Source organism: Orycteropus afer, unplaced genomic scaffold (assembly GCF_000298275.1).
Source record: "Orycteropus afer afer isolate SDZICR_OR568_19922 unplaced genomic scaffold, OryAfe1.0 scaffold00234, whole genome shotgun sequence".
NCBI classification, from domain to species: Eukaryota; Metazoa; Chordata; class Mammalia; order Tubulidentata; family Orycteropodidae; genus Orycteropus; species Orycteropus afer.
In genome coordinates this window covers 4,605,277-4,624,367 of record NW_006921821.1, presented here as the reverse complement: position 1 = coordinate 4,624,367, position 19,091 = coordinate 4,605,277, and the positions used below count along the sequence as shown (strand labels likewise).

At 38.8% G+C, this 19,091-nt stretch overlaps 1 protein-coding gene across 1 annotated transcript in view; it reads left to right on the top strand.

Moving 5' to 3' along the window:
• ARHGAP28 (Rho GTPase activating protein 28) overlaps positions 1-19,091 on the top strand; it is a 293,733-nt gene that overhangs the window by 182,607 nt on the left and 92,035 nt on the right. Inside the window, exon 4 of the mRNA XM_042782071.1 lies at positions 18,730-18,822. Coding sequence (XP_042638005.1) covers positions 18,730-18,822 — 93 coding nt within the window. The remainder of the gene's footprint in view (positions 1-18,729; positions 18,823-19,091) is intronic.

Below are 19,091 nucleotides of genomic sequence, written 5' to 3'. Positions count from 1 at the left end.
CTGCAAGGCCAGACATGCTGCCTCCCTCCAGCCCTTTCACCAACCGTTCCTCCCAAAGCACCCACCACCTCTCTCCTGGGTTCGATAATTCACTGAAGTGACCACACAGAACTCAGAGATTATGGATTTATTAGGGAAGCACCAGGCTATAATTCAAGTTCAGGAAAAAACGCTCAGTCTCTCTCCCAGCCCGCTGTCTCTCCGCCAACAGTCTCTCACAGTTTCTCTCCCAGCAGTGCGTGTCCCTTGGTGTCTCTCTCAGCAATGCATGTCTCTTGTGTCTCTTTCCCAGCAGCGCGTGTCTCTCAGGGGCATGTCCTTCCTCAGCCAGCAGTCAGAGAGAGACTTCTTCTGCCTCCCGGAGGCCTCCTTTTGAGGCTGGCAGAGTGGCCAAACTAACCAATCATAACATCAGAATTCTAACTACCTGAGGGAGAGAGCAGGAACCTCCCAGAACATTGCTTTGTGTTGTGCCCAACAGAAATACCCAAGGTGGATAACTTTTACAATCAGGAGCTCCTCATTTGCTCACAGCAAATTCCACCACAGAGTTTACAAAAACTTATTATGGCTAGAAAAGCCATACCAGGTAATTTACTACAGTGCACTATCTCTGGCAAAGTTGTGTTAAAATACCCCCCAATGTCTGTACACCAATTTCCTTTGTGTTTCTAATAGCTTTCCTACTATGTACATAGTCAAATTATTATTTTTTTTGCAAAGCAGTTCCATCTTGTAACAGATTGTATGTTTTATCTTTTGCTTGAGGACTTCCTTGAATATTTCTGGCAGAAAAAAAAAATGTACCTGGGTGATAAATTTTTTCATGTCCAAAAAATATTTTTCCCATTTATTTAATCTTAAATGTGTTGAATATAAAGTTCTGTGCTCAAAATCCTGCAGAATACTTCCCCTTCTAGCATGCATTATTGCTGTGGAGGACTGCAATGCCCGTATTACTCTGATTCCTTTATGTAACAGCCATGGAACTTTTTAAAGTTTATTTTTGTTGTTGGAACCTCAGAATGACACTGGTCTTAACTTTTGAAAAATTCATTCTGGTCAGTAGTAAGTGAGCCTTTTCAATCTGGGAGTTGGTTTATTCTTCAATTTCAGGATGCTTTCTTCTAACATTTTGAAAGATATTTATTCTCTTCATTTTCTCAGTAATTTCCTTCTAGAACTCCTTCTAGGTGATTGTTGTATTGCTTGGAGTGAATCTCCACTTCTTGTAAATGAAATACTCTCTTCTGTTTTCCAGTCTTGTTTATTGTGTGTGTTTGTTCTTCTTTCTTAGATAGCTCTTTAATTTCATTTTTTAGGTTAGTAAGTTGGCTTTGGTTGTATTTACACTTTTTTATGTCTTTCATTAATTTTTTTTTTTCAATTTAACAGTCATCTTGTAAATTTGCCAAAGCCTCTCATTTTCCCTGAGTTCCCCTTTATTATTGCAATCTGTTCTTATTTCTTGGTTGCAATAGCTAAAGGTACTAATTAAATTGGATCTTAAATGCCGAGGCTTTCTTCTTTTATTTTAATTATCTGTTTCCTCTAGGAACATGGGTTTTATTTTTCTCTCTTACATTGCTGTTATTCAATTGCTTGTTGTTGGGTGTTGATTAATTTATTAGTAGAGGAGTAGATTGATTGATTGATTGATTAATGGCCATATATTTTCTATGCAGTTGTACAGACCAAGACACTCCTTTAAATAGTATAAGTCTGAATGAGTGTTTAGGTGTGTTGGTTGTTACACTTCACTTTGTTGTCAGGTGTTGTTGAGTAGGTTTCTACTCATAGAGACCTTATGCACAACAGAATGAAAAGCTACTTCGTCCTGTGCCAACTTCACAATCGCTGTTGTGCTTGAGCCCATTATCCAGGCACTGTATCAATATATCCCATTGAGGGTCTTCCTCTTTGTCACTGATCATCTACCTTACTAAGTAAGCATGATGTGCTTCTCCAAGGGCAAGTCCTTCCTAAAAACATGTCCAAAGTATGAGGAATGAAGTCTGGCCATTCTTACTTCTAAGGCTGTACTTCTTCCAAGACAGATTTGTTTGTTCTTTTGGCAGTCCATGTTCTATCCGATATTCTTTGTCAGCACTGAGATTCAAATGTGTCCATTCTTCTGCAGTCTTCTTATTCATTGTCCAGCTTTCACATGCGTATGAAACTTGAAAACACCATGGCTTGGGTCAGGCACACCTTAGATCAAAGTGACATCTTTGCTCTTTAACACTTTAGAGGTCTTTTGAAGAAGATTTGCCCAAGGAAATACTTTGTTTGATTTTTTGACTGCTGCTTCCATGGACATTGATTGTGGACCCAAGTAAAATTAAATCCCTAACAACTTCAATCTTTTCTCCATTTATTGTGATGTTGCTTATTGGTCCAGTTGTGAAGACTTTTGTTTTTCTTTATTTTGAGGTGTAATCCATATTGAAGGCTGCAGTCTTTGATTTTCATCAGTAAGTGTTTCAGGTCATTGTCACTTGCAGCAAGCATGGTTGTGTCATCTGCATATCTCAGGTAATTAATGAGTCTTCTCCAATCCTGAAGCCACATTCTTTTCCATATAGTCCAGCTTCTCAGATTATCTGTTCAGCATGCATATTGATTAAGTATGGTAAAAGGATACAATTCTGACACACACATTTCCTTATTTTAAACCATGTAATGCCCCCTTGTTCTGTTTGAATGACTGCCTCTTGTTCTATGTATAGATTCCTCATGAGCACAATTAAGTGTTCTGGAATTCCCATTCCTTACATTGATATCCATAATTTGTTATGATTCACACAGTTGAGTGCCTTTGCCTAGTCAATAAAAGATGTTAAAATCTTTCTGGTATTCTTTGCTTTCAGCCCAGATCCATCTTGATAGCAGCAATAATATCCCTTGTTCCATCCCCTCTTCTTGGGCTGGAATTTTTGGTAGTTCCCTGTCAATATACTACTACAACTGTATTAGAATTATTTTCAACATAATTTTACTTGTATATGATATTAATTATATTGTTTGATAATTTCCACATTCTTTTGGATCACTGTTCTTTGGAATGGGTACAAATATGGATCTCTTCCAGTTGGTTGGCCAGGTAGCTGTCTTCAAAATTACTTGGCATAGATGACTAAGTCCCTGCAGCACAGCATCCATTTTTTGAAATATCTCAATGTGTTTTCTGTCAATTCCTGGATCCTTGTTTTCGCCAATTCCTTCAGTGCAGCTTGGACTTCTTCCTTCAGCACCATCAGTTCTTGATCATTTGCTGCCTCCTGAAATGGTTGGATGTTGACCAGTTCTTTTGGGTGCAGTGACTCTGTGTATTCCTCCATTTTCTTTTGATGCTTCCTATGTCAGTCAATATTTTGCCCATGGAATCCTTCAATATTGCATCTCGAGGCTTTATTTTTTTCCTTCAGTTCCTTCAGTTTGAGACATGCCAAGCGTGTTCTTCCCTCAGGTTTGTATATTTCATTATAATACTTTACTTTCTCTTCTTGAGACACCCTTTGAAATCTTTGTTCACATCTTTTACTTCATCATTTCTTCTGTTTGTTTTAGCTACTCTCTATTCAAGAGCCAGTTTCAGAATCTCTTCTGACATCCATTTTGGTCTTTTCCTTCACTTCTGTCTTTTTAATGACCTTTTGCTTTTTCATGTATGATGTTCTTGATGTCATCCCATACTTGTATGGTCTTTGGTCATTGGTGTTCAATGTTTCAAATATGTTCTTTAGTTTGAGATCTCTAAATTCAGGTGAGATATATTCAAGGTCATATGTTAGCTCTCATGGACGCGTTTTCATTTTCTTCCTCTTCATCTTAAATTTGCAGATGAGCCATTGATTGGCCTAGTTCTGTCTGATGATACTGAACTTCTCCATTGTTCCTTTCCACAGATGTAGTTGATTTAATTCTGTATTCCATCTGGAGAAGTCTTCATGTATAGTTGCCATTAGGGTTGCTGAAAGAAAGGTATTTGCAACAAATAGGTCATTGGTCTTGCAAAATTCTATCATGCAATTTCTGCTATCATTTCTGAGGCCATATTTGGCAACTACTGGTGCTTCCTCCATGTTTCCAAATTTGGATTCCAATCACCAGTGATTATTAATGCATCTTGATTGCATGTTTGATCAATTTCAGACTGTGTAAGTTGATAAAAATCCTCAATATCTTCATCTTTGGCGTTAGCAGTTAGTGCATAAATTTGACTAATAGTCATATTAACTGATCTTCTTTGTAGGCATGTGGATATTATCCTATCATTGATAGCATTGTACTACAGGATAGATCTTGAAATGTTCTTTTTGGGGGTGAATGAGATGCCATTCCTCTTCAATTTGCCATTCCTGGCATAGTGGACCATGTGATTGTCTGATTCAAAATGGCCAATACCAGTCCATTTCAGCTCACTGATGCCTACGATATTGATCTTTATGTGTTCTACTTAACTTTTGACAATTTCCAACTTTCCTAGATTCATATTTTATACACTCCACATTCTGATTATTAATGGATGATGGCATCTGTTTCTTCTCATTTTGAGTCATACCACATCAGCAAATTAGGGTCCCCAAAACTTTATTCCATCCTTATCATTAAGATCGCCTCTACTCTGAGGAGGTAGCTTTTCCCCAGTTATATCTTGAGTGTCTTCCAACCTGAGGGACTTATATTCTGGCATTATGGTATCAGACAATATTTCACTACTATTTACAAGGTTTTCAGTGGCCAATTTTTTCAGAAGTGGACTGCCTCTTCCTTCTTCCTAGTCTGTCTTAGTCTGGAAGCTCCACTGAAAGATGTCCATCATGGGTGACCCCACTGCTACTTGAAATACCAGTGGCATAACTTCCAGCATCACAGTAATACACAAGTCACCACAGTACAACAAACTTAACAGACAACTGGTGACACTTTAAGACATGTAAATATATCATTGATGCCAAAATGACAATACTTCTGAAGAACTGTAATTTATTTCCTTTTCAGGCTAATTTGATTTCCTTTTTCATATGCTTGTTTAAGAAGGCCCCAGGTGAAATGAAATTCAACTCTTTGTGCAGGACCATTGCATTCACATTAAGACACCCATCATCACCACTACCCCCACCTCCAGAGCAGGCAAGAATATGTTTGGACTCTACTCCTAAGAGTACATTTCTTGCATTTAATGTGGATCATACTTAGCTGTTGCTTGCTAATCAGTGCTAGACAGAGAAAAGGGCCTATTTGACCTCTTTGTTCAGGAAAACATTCTTTAATCATGAGTTGAGCCTTCTGAGTTGATGGGGTGCCTATTTGGTCTTTCACTTTTCATTCTGATTATGAGCTTTTTCTAGATTGGCTTTTACCTCCCGCCTATTCATTTTTCTCTTGTGCCTGCTAAGGTTTTTCTCTACCCTTATCAAATTGTTCTTCTTTTTATCTCCCAGGAATTTGTAACAATTTCTGGTCTTGTTAATGGCAATGGTTTTAGATATGGTGTTTTAAAAATATTTGAAACATTGAGCACTTTGTAGAGGGAGGAGAAAGAGCTATGTGAATTTTGCTATCTTGATCCATTTTTTTTGTGCTGCTCCTTTTGTAGTATTTGTTCCTTTCCCCAAAAACAATGAATTTTTTTCTTATTACAAAAGTAATATATATGTTTTATAGGAAACTTAAAAAATATCAACAAGCAAGAAAAATGATTTCTATGTGTCTAAATAAAATTTTGGGAGCTCTGGTAGCATAAAAAAAGAAGGCTGGCGGTTCAAACGCACCAGCCACTCCTCAGAAGGAAGATGGGGCAATCTACTTTTGTAGTGATACTGCCTCAGAAACCCAAGGAGGGGTCTCTATGAGTCGGGTCCGACTCCATGGCCCATAACAACAAACAACAACAAATAAACTTTTATGATTCTATTAATATCAAATAAATTTCACTGTTGTTGTTGTTGTTAAGTGCCGTCGAGTCGTTTCCGACTCATAGCGACCCCATGCACAGCAGAACGAAACACTGCCCGATCCCGCGCCAGCCGCACAATCCATGCTATACTCAAGCCCATCATCGCAGCCACTGTATCCATCCATCTCCCTGAAGGCCTCCCCCTCTTTCGTCGACCCTCCACCCTACCAAGCATGACATCCTTCTCCAGGGAATGGTCCCTTCTTACAACATGACCAAAATAGGTGAGACGAAGTCTGGCCATTCTTGCTTCCAAGGAGCATTCTGGCTGCACTTCCTCCAGGACAGATCTGTTAGTTCTTTTAGCAGTCCACGGTACTTTCAGCATTCTTCGCCAGCACCACAACTCAAAAGCATCAACTCTTCTTCGGTCTTCCTTATTCATTGTCCATCTCTCACATGCATACCAGGTGATTGGAAATATCATGGCTTGTGTCAGGCGCACCTTAGTCCTCAAGGAGACATCCTTGCTCCTCAGCACTTGAAACAGTTCCTTCGCAGTTGACTTCCCCAATGCTACACGTCGTCTAATGTCCTGACTGCTGCTTCTGTTGGCATCGATTGTAGAACCAAGCAACGTGAATTCCTTGACAACCTCAATCTTCTCGCCATTTATTGTGATGCTGCTCATTGGTCCAGTTGTGAGGATTTTTGTTTTCTTTATGTTGAGATGTGATCCATACTGCAGACTGTATTCTTCAACCTTCATCAGTAGGTGCCTTAAGTCATCCTCACTTTCAGCAAGCAAAGTTGTATCGTCTGCATATCTCCGGTTGTTAATGATTCTTCCTCCAATCCTGATACCACGTTTTTCTTCATATAGTCCAGCTTCTCGGATTCTTTGCTCAGCATATAGATTGAATAAGTGTGGAGAAAGAATACAACCCTGACGCACTCCCTTCTTGATTTTAAACCATGTAGTGTCTCCTTGTTCTGTTCGAATGACAGCCTCCTGGTCAAGGTACAGATTCCTCATGAGTACAATCAAGTGCTCAGGGATTCCCATTCTTCTCAATGTTATCCATAATTTGTCATGATCCACACAATCAAATGCCTTTGCATAGTCAATTTCACTAGTGGTCTTATAATAAAGAATTAGAATATTTAATCCTTGTTCTACTAGAGTCACTGTATAAACAAACAAACAAACAAACAAAAACTCACTGCCATCGAGTTGATTCTGACTCATAGCCACCCTGATTGCATTTCCAAGGCTATCAGTCTTTACAGAAGCACACTGTCCCATCTTTCTTCCATGGAGCAGCTGGTGGGTTCAAACCACCAACCTTTTGGTTAGCAGCCAAATGGCTTAACCATTATACCACCAGAGCTCCTTGAGCTGTTGTATGTTGTTGTTGTTATGTGCCATCAAGTCAGACCTGACTCATATTGACCCCTTTTTGGGTTTCCAAGGCAGTATCACTACAAAAGTAGATTGCCCAACCTTCCTTCCAAGGAGTGGCTGGTGGGTTTGAACCGCCAGCCTTCTGGTTAGCAGTCAACTGCCTTAGGCTACCTAAGCTACCAAAGCTCCTAACCATAAATGCTAAATCAATCTCTAGATATATAATACAAGGTCTACCATCCTTTTTAGGAGCTCTGGTGGCATAGTGCCTAAGGCATTTGACTGCTAACCAGAAGGCTTGTGGTTCAAACCCACCAGCCACTCCTTGGAAGGAGTACTTACTACTGCCTCAGAAACCCAAAGCACCGTCACTATGAGTCAGATCCGACTCGGCAGTGAGTTTGTTTTTGTTTGTTTGTACCATCCTTTTAATCATGAGTAGAATTCCAATGCCCAAATACATTTTCCCCAATATTTAGTTCCAGTTTCAGAATTGATAAACCACAGCTAAAGGTGAGACTGATTTATGATTTTCTATATAAATACAGTTTTCCAATTGATTTTAAAAACTTCATTATATCACATATGTGTACATTTGACTGCATATGACAGAAAGCTTAAGAAGTCATGAGCTGCAATAATTTTTTTTCTGTCTTATTAAGAAACTGAAGTTAGGTGATCCTTTCCTTAGCACGGATTTAGCTTCCTTTTATCTTTCCATTTAGTGTTTCACATGTGGTTTTCACTGTTTAACAGTTGGCTGGGCTGCTCCAGGCACCTATCCATGTTCCTAGAAGGAACTAACTCTGTCCTCTGACCTTATTTTCCTGGAAAATCCATGAAATAGAACCCTACTTACCTCTTCTTAGCCTGCACTATTAGATAAACATCCTTCGCTACTAGTGAGCTTAGGAAATCTTTCTTCTTTTTTTTTTTTTTTTAAGTTGGACACATAATTTACTGGGAAAAAATCAAGATACTGTTATGAAGGACAGGGAGAATGAAATGCAGATGGCAGCTAGCAATGTCTCCCACAGAGATCAATGTCTATTATATTGTCCCACATTTAGTGGACTCTCAGTACTGATTGATAAGTAGCTAAGTGCAATTGTCAGCACACAGGCAGCCACAATTCTGGACTTCTCTACAATCTGTATGGATATGCACATATTGTGCATAACATGGGATTGAATACACAGTTACAGTTGGGAGAATATGCCAGAACAAAAATGTGCTTTCATTTTTCTCAGTAGCCAGATGGTTTTGGTTATATCCCAATTCCTTTTGGGGATGAGTTCTAGATGAAAAAGCATTGTCAGCAGTAGAAATGGTCAACTGGTTATGACATAGCAAGGAGAGTTAAGAGAGTAAGGAGGTTAGAATTAGAACAAATAATTATTTCAAGGCAAGTAGGAAAGCTTGAACAAAAGAAAAGCCTTCTCACCAAGTAATAATGGAGAAAAAAAGTCAGCCTTAAACTCATTAATGAATAATTACATCCACAAATAAATACCTGCCTTGCCTGTACCTATAGCAGTTATAGCAACAGGCAAAGCCAGAAGTCAAAGTATAGGGGAAGTTGTTAGCTAAAATTACATTCTTTTGGCTGAGCTCATAATGAAAAATCCTATGCCACAATCTATGTATCTTTCAGCGTTAATTTTGATTTTCACCATAAGAAATATTTTGAAATTCCAGACATATTATAAATGTAAATACCTGTGGGGAGCAATAATATATCTTAAATGTGTAACAAGAAATGAAAAAGAAAAAAACTACCTTACTGATATTTCAGTATAGCCTGCCTTATTTATTTTAGTGGAGTCCCTTGCTGTGCAAACTGTTAATCACTTGGTGGCTAACCAGATATTGAAGGTTTGAATGCCTTGGAAGAAGGGCCTGGTGATCTATTTCCAAAACAATCAGCTACTGAAAACATAGAGCAGAGTTCTGCTGTGACACATTGAGGGGGGGGGGTGTCAGCATGAGCTGGAACTGACTTAGTGGCAACTGGTTTTGTTATTATTATTATTATTACATTTTAGTACAAAGCTTCATAAGGAAGATTGGGCAATCTACTTCTGTAGTGATACTGCCTCAGAAACCCAAGGAGGGGTCACACTGAGTTGGATCCAACTTGATGGCCATGAGTTTGGCTTTTTGGGAAGTACAGAGTTACAAAGAATATCATTTCATGACTGCCAATAAAAAGATATCTCAGTAGAAAGCTTTGTTGTTAGGGATGAATATCATTTCATTATCTGTACACTGACATGAAGCTTGATCCTCTTAAGTGGTCCACTGTGAAGTGGAGATAGAAGAAGGGTATGGGCTTGCTGACATCTGCCACACTTCAATCCATGGCACCAGATAATTTAGAGTCAGAGGCTTTCCTCCATTATACTTCAGTATGTTTCTTTCTTTTCAGCTATACTTCTCCTTCTTATCAGAATCCAGTCAGAAGTATTCTTTGCTGTTCTAAGAATAGTTCTTATACCACTTGATCCACTGACTATGTTTACTTTCTATACAATTTACTTTTGTCTATTGTAGCAGTTAAGTTTATGTGTCAACTTGGGTGGGCCTGGTTGTGAGTAGCTGGGCAGCTGGATGTAGTGATTCCCCATGATGAGACTGGTAATCAACTCCATAGTGGAATTTGCTGTGAGCAGCTGAGTATGCCTTAGGGATGTGGTCTGCTTCCAGTACATTAGAAGCGGCTTTGAGAAAGGTCTCAGCTTTTTGGCACATCTGGATCCTGCATTTGGCTGAGTCTTCAACTCAGTGGCCTGCCATGTTGTCTGCTGATCTTGACATTCTGGACTTCTACTAGTGGCCTGCCGTGTTGCTTGATAATCTTGGGACTGTGCCATTTTACTTGTTGACCTTGGATTTGTCAATCTCAATGGCCAGCAGCTGTCTGAGTTAAGAGAAGCCCGCAGCTTCAGTGGGCCATGAGCAAGTGGCACAGCTGAAGTCCAAGGTCAGGGGCCTTTACCCAGCCCCTAAAGCTGGCACTTTGCACTTGGACTTCCAGCCTCCTAAACTGTAAGAGAGTAAATCCCTGTTTGTCAAAGACACCCATCTGTGGTATTTTCTATTAGAGCAGCACTAGATAAGCAAAACTCCTCTGTATGTTTTAATGTGGAATGCCTTATCTGGACTTTACTCTTGCCTTTATTGACCAGCTCTTTGTCCCTTCCAAGATTCTACTGAATGGCTTGGATATAGCCCTTGTGTATTCTTCCCTGTTGTGTATAGCTTCCCTGTTGTGTATAGCTTCCCTGTTGCCTGAAGTTGGACCAAGGTAAGCAATCCTTTTTTGCAGACTTGGTCTCTAACTTTTTTTTCCTGATTTTATTATATTTCTCATAAGAGTGTTAATTCCATCTAGACAGAGGTTTCACATTTCCTGCTGAGTTGGCAGCAGGTGTCCTCAAGTGTTAGTTTCTTCTGTGCAGGGGTTTTTAAATACTTTATTTCTGCCATCCTTACTCCCCTTCCCAGCAGCCACCACCTCCCCCTCAGCCACAGGAGGAACAAGTCAGAGTAGACCCTGGAGTATTTCCTAATAATAGATTACTATGAACTTTTTTCCCACCCAACTCCACCTACACTCCCACCCCTGGCCATGGACTCTTGTTAGTCTGGAATTACATCTTTTCTCATTTATCTTTTTATCCTCATGCTCAATTGTGGTGGTTAAGTTTGCATGTCAACTTGGCTGGGCTTGGTTGAGTGGCTGGGCAGCTGGATATAGTATTCCCCATGATGAGACTGGTAATCAACTTCCTGGTGGAATCTACTGTGAGCAGTAGGGATGTAGTTAGGGATGTAGTCTGCTTCCTGTGTAGAAGAAGCAGCTTTGGGAATGGTCTCTAGCTTGTGGCATGCTCAAACCCTGTGTGTAGCCATGTCATTGTTCAGCAGCGTGCCATGTTCTGCTGACATTGGGGCTTTCAGTGGACTTGAATTAATGGCCTGCCATGTGGTTTGGTAACATCAGGACTGTGCCTTTTTACTTGTCAACCTTGGGCTTATCAGTCTCAGCAGCCAGCAGCTGTCTGAGTGAAGAAAAGCCTCTAGCTCCAGTGGGCCAGGAGCAGGAGGAGAGCTGAAGCCAAAGTTGAGGGCTTTTCACCCAGCCCCTAGTGCCTGGCACTTTGAACTAGGACTTAAAGCCTCCAAACTGTGAGAGAATAAACTCCTGTTTGTTCAAGCCATCCCATATGTGGTATATTCTTGTCAGAGCAGCACTAGGTAACCATCACATCCATCTTCTATTTTATCCTAATTGGAGAAAACAAAATAGTGAGTTCTTTTCAATTTTGTTCTCCCTGGGCCAGTATAGTATTGAAGAAAGAATTCTGCTTTAGAAGGTTGTGTTGTGTCTTTCCTCCATCAGTAGATTGTCTAACTCAGCCTTTACATCAGATGAGCAGTGGTAGATAAGAATTAGAAAATATATTTCTTGCCTTTTTCAGATCTCAGCATCTGAAGGATAATTGAAATGATTATAAAATGGCATATACATGAAGATCGAAGAAGTGCTAGTCTTCAAATACTTATAAAATCAATGTTTATGTTTAATTAAATATTAAATAAACACATCCTGGCTTGTCCTGTTCTGAAGCGTCCCAAAGACCCTAGGTTCAATGATTTGCTGGGACTCACAAGACTCAACATATAGTCATGTTGTTGTTGTTACATGCTATCACGTCGGACCCAACTCATAGCGACCCCTCCTTGGGTTTCCGAGGCAGTATCACTACAAAAGTAAATTGCCTCATCTTCCCTCCGAGGAGTGGCTGGTGGGTTTGAACCGCCAGCCTTCTGGTTTTCAGTCAAGTGTCTTAGGCACTATGCTACCAGAGCTCCTTTGATTTATTAGAGCAAAAGGACACAAAGCAAAACCATCAAAGGGAAAAGGTGCATGACAAGAAGTCAGAGGAAACCAGGTATAAGTTTCCAAGAGTCCGCTCCCAGTGGAGTCACACAGGATGAGCTTAATTCCTCCAGCAGAGAAATGTGACAACACATATGAAATTCTGTCTCCCAGGGACACTTGACTGAGCTTAGAAGGCCAAAGTTTTCACTGGGAGACCAATCACATAAACACCTTCTGCCTAGTATGCAGCAAAATTCCATACTGCAGAAAGAAAGTAGATGCTCAGCATAAACCACATTTTTTTTTTTTTCCAGCAAATTGTTAGGGCCCATAAGGAGCTCTGGTGGCTTAGTGCCTAAGGCATTTGACTGCTAACCAGAAGGTTGGTGGTTCAAACCCATCAGCCACTCTGTGGAAGGAAGACTGGGCAATCGACTTCGGTAAAGATTTACCACCTCAGAAACCCAAAGGGGGTCACTATGAGTCAAAATCAGCTCGATGGCAGTGAGTTTGTTTTGGTTTAGTTAGGGCCAATTGACCCACTCAACATTTAGGGAATGTTGGGAAGCCACTCGAAGTCCGAGCTCACAGATGCCAACCAGGGACCAGCACAGAGGCCTGTCTGCAAATGGAAATCAAGTCTGCTGTGATAACTCTTTTTCTTCAGAGCTCCCTTTATGAAGAAATATATTTCTAATGTGGAAGAGTAAAACTTCTTTCATTTGCCTTCATTTTCTCCCCTTAAAAACTGATGATCAAAGCCAGATTTATGAGGTGATAAGAATGAAATAATCAGCAGGAATTTACTGAAACTCATAAATCACCTAGCCCTCTAGACAATAGAAACAAGATAAGGAGCCATGGTCCCTGCACACAGGATTTTTACGTGTTAGTTTAATATCACAATGCACCAACAAGCAAAAGCAATAACAGTGATTAGAAGGCAAGACATAGTAGTTCTCTGTAACTGAGTAAGATAATAGTTAATCTTTGAATAGAATGTTTATGAAATGATTTTATATCAGCCAAGGGGAAACATTAACCCACCCTACACTGTCTTTCATCTGCTGCCCTCCACCCACACCCGACTGACCTCAGCTAAACCATTGGCTATAGCTTTAGTCTAATGAAGTAAATCTGTCTTGAGCCCCATCTCAGGGACTGAATAGTTTTTGTCCACCCACATCCTTGAACTGCACACTAGTTTACAGAATGAGAAAGCAAGTACATACTGACTTTTCTTGCAGAATGATGGTGAAGGTTACCATAACAAAATGACTGCAGAGACTAGTAAAATTACTAATTTACATGATCACATACATAACAAAATGTTACATCATCTTAGCATATTATATCTCTTATCCTTTGAACAAATCTAGCAAGAAATGTCTCTGAGTGCTAAATTTTCCTGTCCAAAAATGGGAATCCTAAATGGTATCAAAATGCTAGACCCTAAATCAGTTTCCTTCAGAAATTTGTAGATATTGATCCATTTTCTTTTCCACACAGTGTTAATGTTGAGAAGTCTGCTGCCTCTCTTAATTCATTTTTTTTTTATATTTATATATTTATACTGCTTTCCCATGGGAGAAAGATGTAGCAGTCTGCTTTTACAAAGATTTACAGCCTTGGAAAACCTACAGTTCCTCTGTCCTATAGGGTTGTTATGAGTTGGAATCAACTTGATGGTAATGGGTTTGGTTTGATATGTTGTTTTTATATAGTTCTGGAAACTTTGATCTTTATTGCTGGATACCTCAACTGTCATCAAGATAATACATATATTGTTGTTATATATATATATATACACATACACATATATTTTTTTAATGGTCAGCACTCAGCTTTTCGACTGAAAATTGTTCCTTTCTTTCAGTTCTGGATATTCTTTTGTCATTATTTCTTTATCTCCATATTTTCTATTCCTTTCATTGAAAAAAAAACACGGCCATTGAGTCATTTTCCGATTCACAGTGACCCCTCGTTGGGTTTCCAAGGCAGTATCTCTATGGAAGTAGATTGCCTAATCTTCCTTCCGAGGAGTGGTTGAGTGGGTTTGAACTGTCAGCCTTCTGGTTAGCAGTCAAATGCCTTAGGCACTATGCCACCAGAGCTCCCATTACATGGATGAAATTCACATGTATCATATTATCTCTTTTCTTTTCATGCCTTTTTTTTATGTTTGTCTGTATTCCACTAGATTTCATCGACATTATTTTATAATTCCCTAGTTGGAATCTCTAATTCTAATTTTTGCCGTGGGGGTTATAATTGGGTTTCTGATTTTTTAATTCAACAATAACATTATGAATTCCCAAAAAAAATATTTTTTTCACTGTTTTCTCTTGTATCACTGCAGTTAGTTTTTTTATTTTTTTATTTTTATTTTTGCAGTGTTTCCTCTCCTCTACTCCCACCCCTGGTAACCAACAAAGAAAGTTTCCTTCCATATATAAACCTTTCCTTGACTTCTTAAGTAATGAACTAATACAATGTTTGTTCCTTCTGTGATTGGCTTATTTCACTCAGGATAATGTCCTCCAAGCTCACCCACATTATGCAGTGTTTCACAGATTCTATGTTATTCTTTCGTGTTGCATAGTATCCCATTATGTGTAGTTTGGTTATCCATTCTTCTGTTGATGAGCACCTAGGTTTTTTTCATCTTTTTGCTATTAATAGTGCTGTGATGAACATGAGTGTGCATATATCTGTTCTTGTCCTCACGCTTACTTCTTTAGGACATATATACCTAGTAATGGGATTGCTGGATCAAATGGTATTTTCTAATTGCAACTTTTTAAGGAATTACCATAACTGCTTTCCACAGTGGTTGTATGTATCATCTTACAGTCCCACCCACAGTGTATGAGGGTCCCAATCTTTCCACATTCCTCACCAGCATTTGTTATTTTGTGTCTTGTTGAACTTTGCTATTAGTGCTGGGGCCAGATGGTATCTTGTTGTTTTGATTTGCATCTCTCTAATGGCTAATGATTGTGAATATATTTCTTCATGTGTTTGTTGGCTGCCTGAATATCTTCTTTGGTGAAGTGTCTATTCATGTCATCTGCCCATTTTTTAATTGGGTTGTTTGACTTTCTGTTGTTGAAGTGTTGGAGTTTTCTATAAATTTTAGAGATAAATCCCTGGTCAGATATGTCTTTGCCAATTTTTTTTTTCCCAATCTGTAGGTTCTCTTTTGACTCTTTTGGAGAAGTCTTTTGGAGCACATGAAAGTTTAATTTTTAGAAGGTCCCATTCATCTAGTTTATCTTCTGCTGTGTGTGCATTTTTGGGGTTATGTTTGACATCTATTTGTGCCATAAATTAGGGTTCCTAAATTTATCACAATAAATGGAGAGACGATTGAGGTTGTCAAAGAATTCACATTGCTTCATTCTACAATTGATGCCAATGGAAGCAGCAGTCAGGACATTAGACGACGGGTAGCATTGGGAAAGTCAACCGCGAAGGACCTCTTTCAAGTGCTGAGGAGCAAGGATATCTCCTTGAGGACTAAGGTGTGCCTGACAAGCCATGATATTTCCAATTGCCTCATATGCATTTGAGAGCTGGACAATGAATAAGGAAGACTGAAAAAGAGTTGATGCTTTTGAGTTGTGGTGCTGGCGAAGAATGCTGAAAGTACCATGGACTGCTAAAAGAACTAACAGATCTGTCCTGGAGGAAGTGCATCCAAAATGCTCCTTGGAAGCGAGAATGGCCAGACTTCGTCTCACCTATTTTGGTCATGTTGTCAGAAGGGACCATTTCTTGGAGAAGGATGTCATCATACTTGGTAGGGGGGTCGACAAAAGAGGGGGAGGCCTTCAACAAGATGGATTGACACAGTGGCTGCGATGATGGGCTCAAGTATAGCAGGGATCGTGGACCTGGCCTGGGATTGGGCAGTGTTTTGTTCTGCTGTGCATGGGGTTGCTATGAGTCAGAAATGACTCAACGGCACCTAACAACAACAACAACAAATTTATCCCTATTTTTTCCTTGAGGAACTTTATAGTTTTTGGTTTCACATTTAAGTATTTGATCCATCTGGAGTTAATTTTTGTGTATGGTGTGAGGTACGGATCTTGTTTCACTTTTCTGCAAATTGATACCCAGTTTTGCCAGCCCTGTTTGCTAAGGAGACCATATCTTCCCCATGTAAGGTATTTCAGCCGTTTATAAAGGATCAGCTGACCATAGGTCAATAGATCTATTTCTGGGTTCTCATTCTGTTCCACTGGTCTATGTGTGCAGTTAGGTCTTTATTTATGGTTGCAACACCTTTCAATCTATCTGAAATAAAAAATTAAATCATTTTAAAAATTAAATCATTAAATCATTTCTTCTCTTCCCTCCATTATCTATTTCCCCAGGGTGTTTGTCTTTGTACATTTTTTTTTCATTATGTTTATTTTCTTCAATGTCTTAATGTCCTTAGGGATTGTTTGAAATTTATTAATGAACTGTATTGATTGATAAATGACTTGGCATATGTCATTTTTTTATGAGTTCTGTGTCTTTACATAAATACTTTCCTGAAGGACTCTGTTTCTTGACTAAGGGGGCATATTTGGACCTTGTGTGAGTTGATGAAGCCTGTGAACTGAGTGTGAATGGGAAATAATTTAGTAGGCACACACGCATGAGTGTACACACACATAGGCACACATATCAGTGCCAAAAGGGAAAGTGGTTAATGACTTCAACCCATTCACTACCAGATTAAGCTGATAATTTCTTTGTATTCTCCCATTCATGTCTTTTGTGGTGGTCCAGAGCGACTTGATACCAGCCCCAGGTACCCACTCTGGAAATCTTCCCAAGGCAGGTAGTTTTACTTCACTGAGAACACTTTTCTTGGGTTCATATACAGCTACTGCTTGCTTTCAGTGTGAAGGGGGCTGGAGTTGAGGTAGTATGGCCCCTCACAGCAGAAAACACTTTTACAATAAGTTATCCTGGCCATTTCCCTGGAGCCCGTTTCTACACTTTGTATACTTCACTCTGAGCATGGTTTTTGTTTGTTTATGTTTTCTGGTTTTGCTTTTATATTACCAACAATGTTGTCTAATGCCATTAATTAGGCTTAGATATTCTCTACAATTAGCAAACATTTTTTTAATTTCTACTTTTTATGAATTTCTTATGATTTCTGACTATAATTAGACCACTTTGTTGATTTTCAGGGTGATTCCATATCTGCTTTTGTAAACAGAAGTATCTTCGTTTGAGTGATTTGGTTTGGAGCAGAGGAGCATGCTCAGTCTTCCTCCTGATCTATGTTTTTCTTGTACTGCCTCTTTAGCATTGTTTCCGCTTATAAATAGGAGTATGTTTTTCTTATTAATTCATACATATTCTTTGTGGGAAAGTTAGAAAATACAGAAAACCAAGATAAAAAATAAGTTTCTAAGCTCTTATGTAAAAGTTTATTATTCCATTAATATTCAGTATATTTAATTTTGAAAAAAAGTTGCTTCAATAATTGAATAGAATATTCATGTTTTATTTTTAGTAATGCTATTGTATCACAAATGCTGCTATATCTTAGAAAATCTGCAAGAAGTCTTCAGTGCAGTTCATCAGAAATGTAGTTTCCAAACACCCTTCCTGTATAAGTAAAATCAGCTTTTCCCAATATTCAGTGAATAAGAATGAAATATGTGATCCCGTCATAGGTGTTCATGAGGTGATCCAAAAAAAAAAACTGACTACTCTTCCTATTGTTTTGTAAATCGTTGTAAAATACAATAATAAATTCTGATTTTAAAACACAATGCTTTTCTCAGTAAGCTACATAATTTAAACTAGAGTGTATTTTCTCACAAACCAGAGTCCAGGACTACTATGGCATGAGTCTACTAACTTTCATCTTTTCTCTCTGCTCTTCTTTGTGTAGGAGCTCTGGTGGCATAGTGCCTAAGGCACATGACTGCTAACCAGAAGGCTGGTGGTTCAAACCCATCAGCCACTCCTCAGAAGAAAGGTTGGGCAATCTACTTTCATAGATATTGCCTTGGAAACCCAAGGAGGGGTTGCTATGAGTCAGGACTGACTTGAGAGCAGTGAACCTGATTTTTAATGTATATAAGATGACTGGGTTGGACAGGCACTATATTCCTCATCCTAATTCCATCCTGGTACCACCACGAAGTAGAATCCCACTTACACCTCATTGGACGTAATGATCAATGATCATAGTTAGTTTTTTTCAGCTCTACATACAGTATCTTGAAGTGAAATGATGATATTGTTATATTAAAGAAGAAAAGGAAAGTAGATTTTGGTAGACAGCTAGTAGTGTCTGCTTCTGAAACTAATTTCTATTATAGAGCATGACATTTGTAAGGATCAAAATAATTGAACAGTTTTTAAAGGCTATTATCAAGGCACAGGTAGACACTAACTATATGTATTTCACACAGCCATATATATGTACAAAGTATAATGTAACACATAACTGAATACATAATCATGTCTGAAAAGATATTTCTGAGTAAAAATGACTTTTATTTCTCTCATTAGCCAGGTGATACTTGTAACAATCATACAACTCATTTGGATGGTACACAGAAAGAAAAAGAGATGCCAACAGTTGTCAAAACAAGTGCTCCCATGGTAAGTTCTAGTAGGAGAACAAGAGGGAAGGATGTAAAAAGAAGCCATTTTTCAACACAATCATGAAAAACTTGCAAAAATAAATAAATAAATAAGATTGTTGGAAAACCACAGCTGTCAACATACCAACCTACATATAATTAGTTTGTAAAGAAAATATTCAGCAGTAAATAGAAACTGTCTTACTTTTCTAGGCCTGCTAAAATAAAATACCACAAATTGGGTGGCTTTAAAGAACAGAAATCTGTTATCTCACAGCTTTGCAGGCT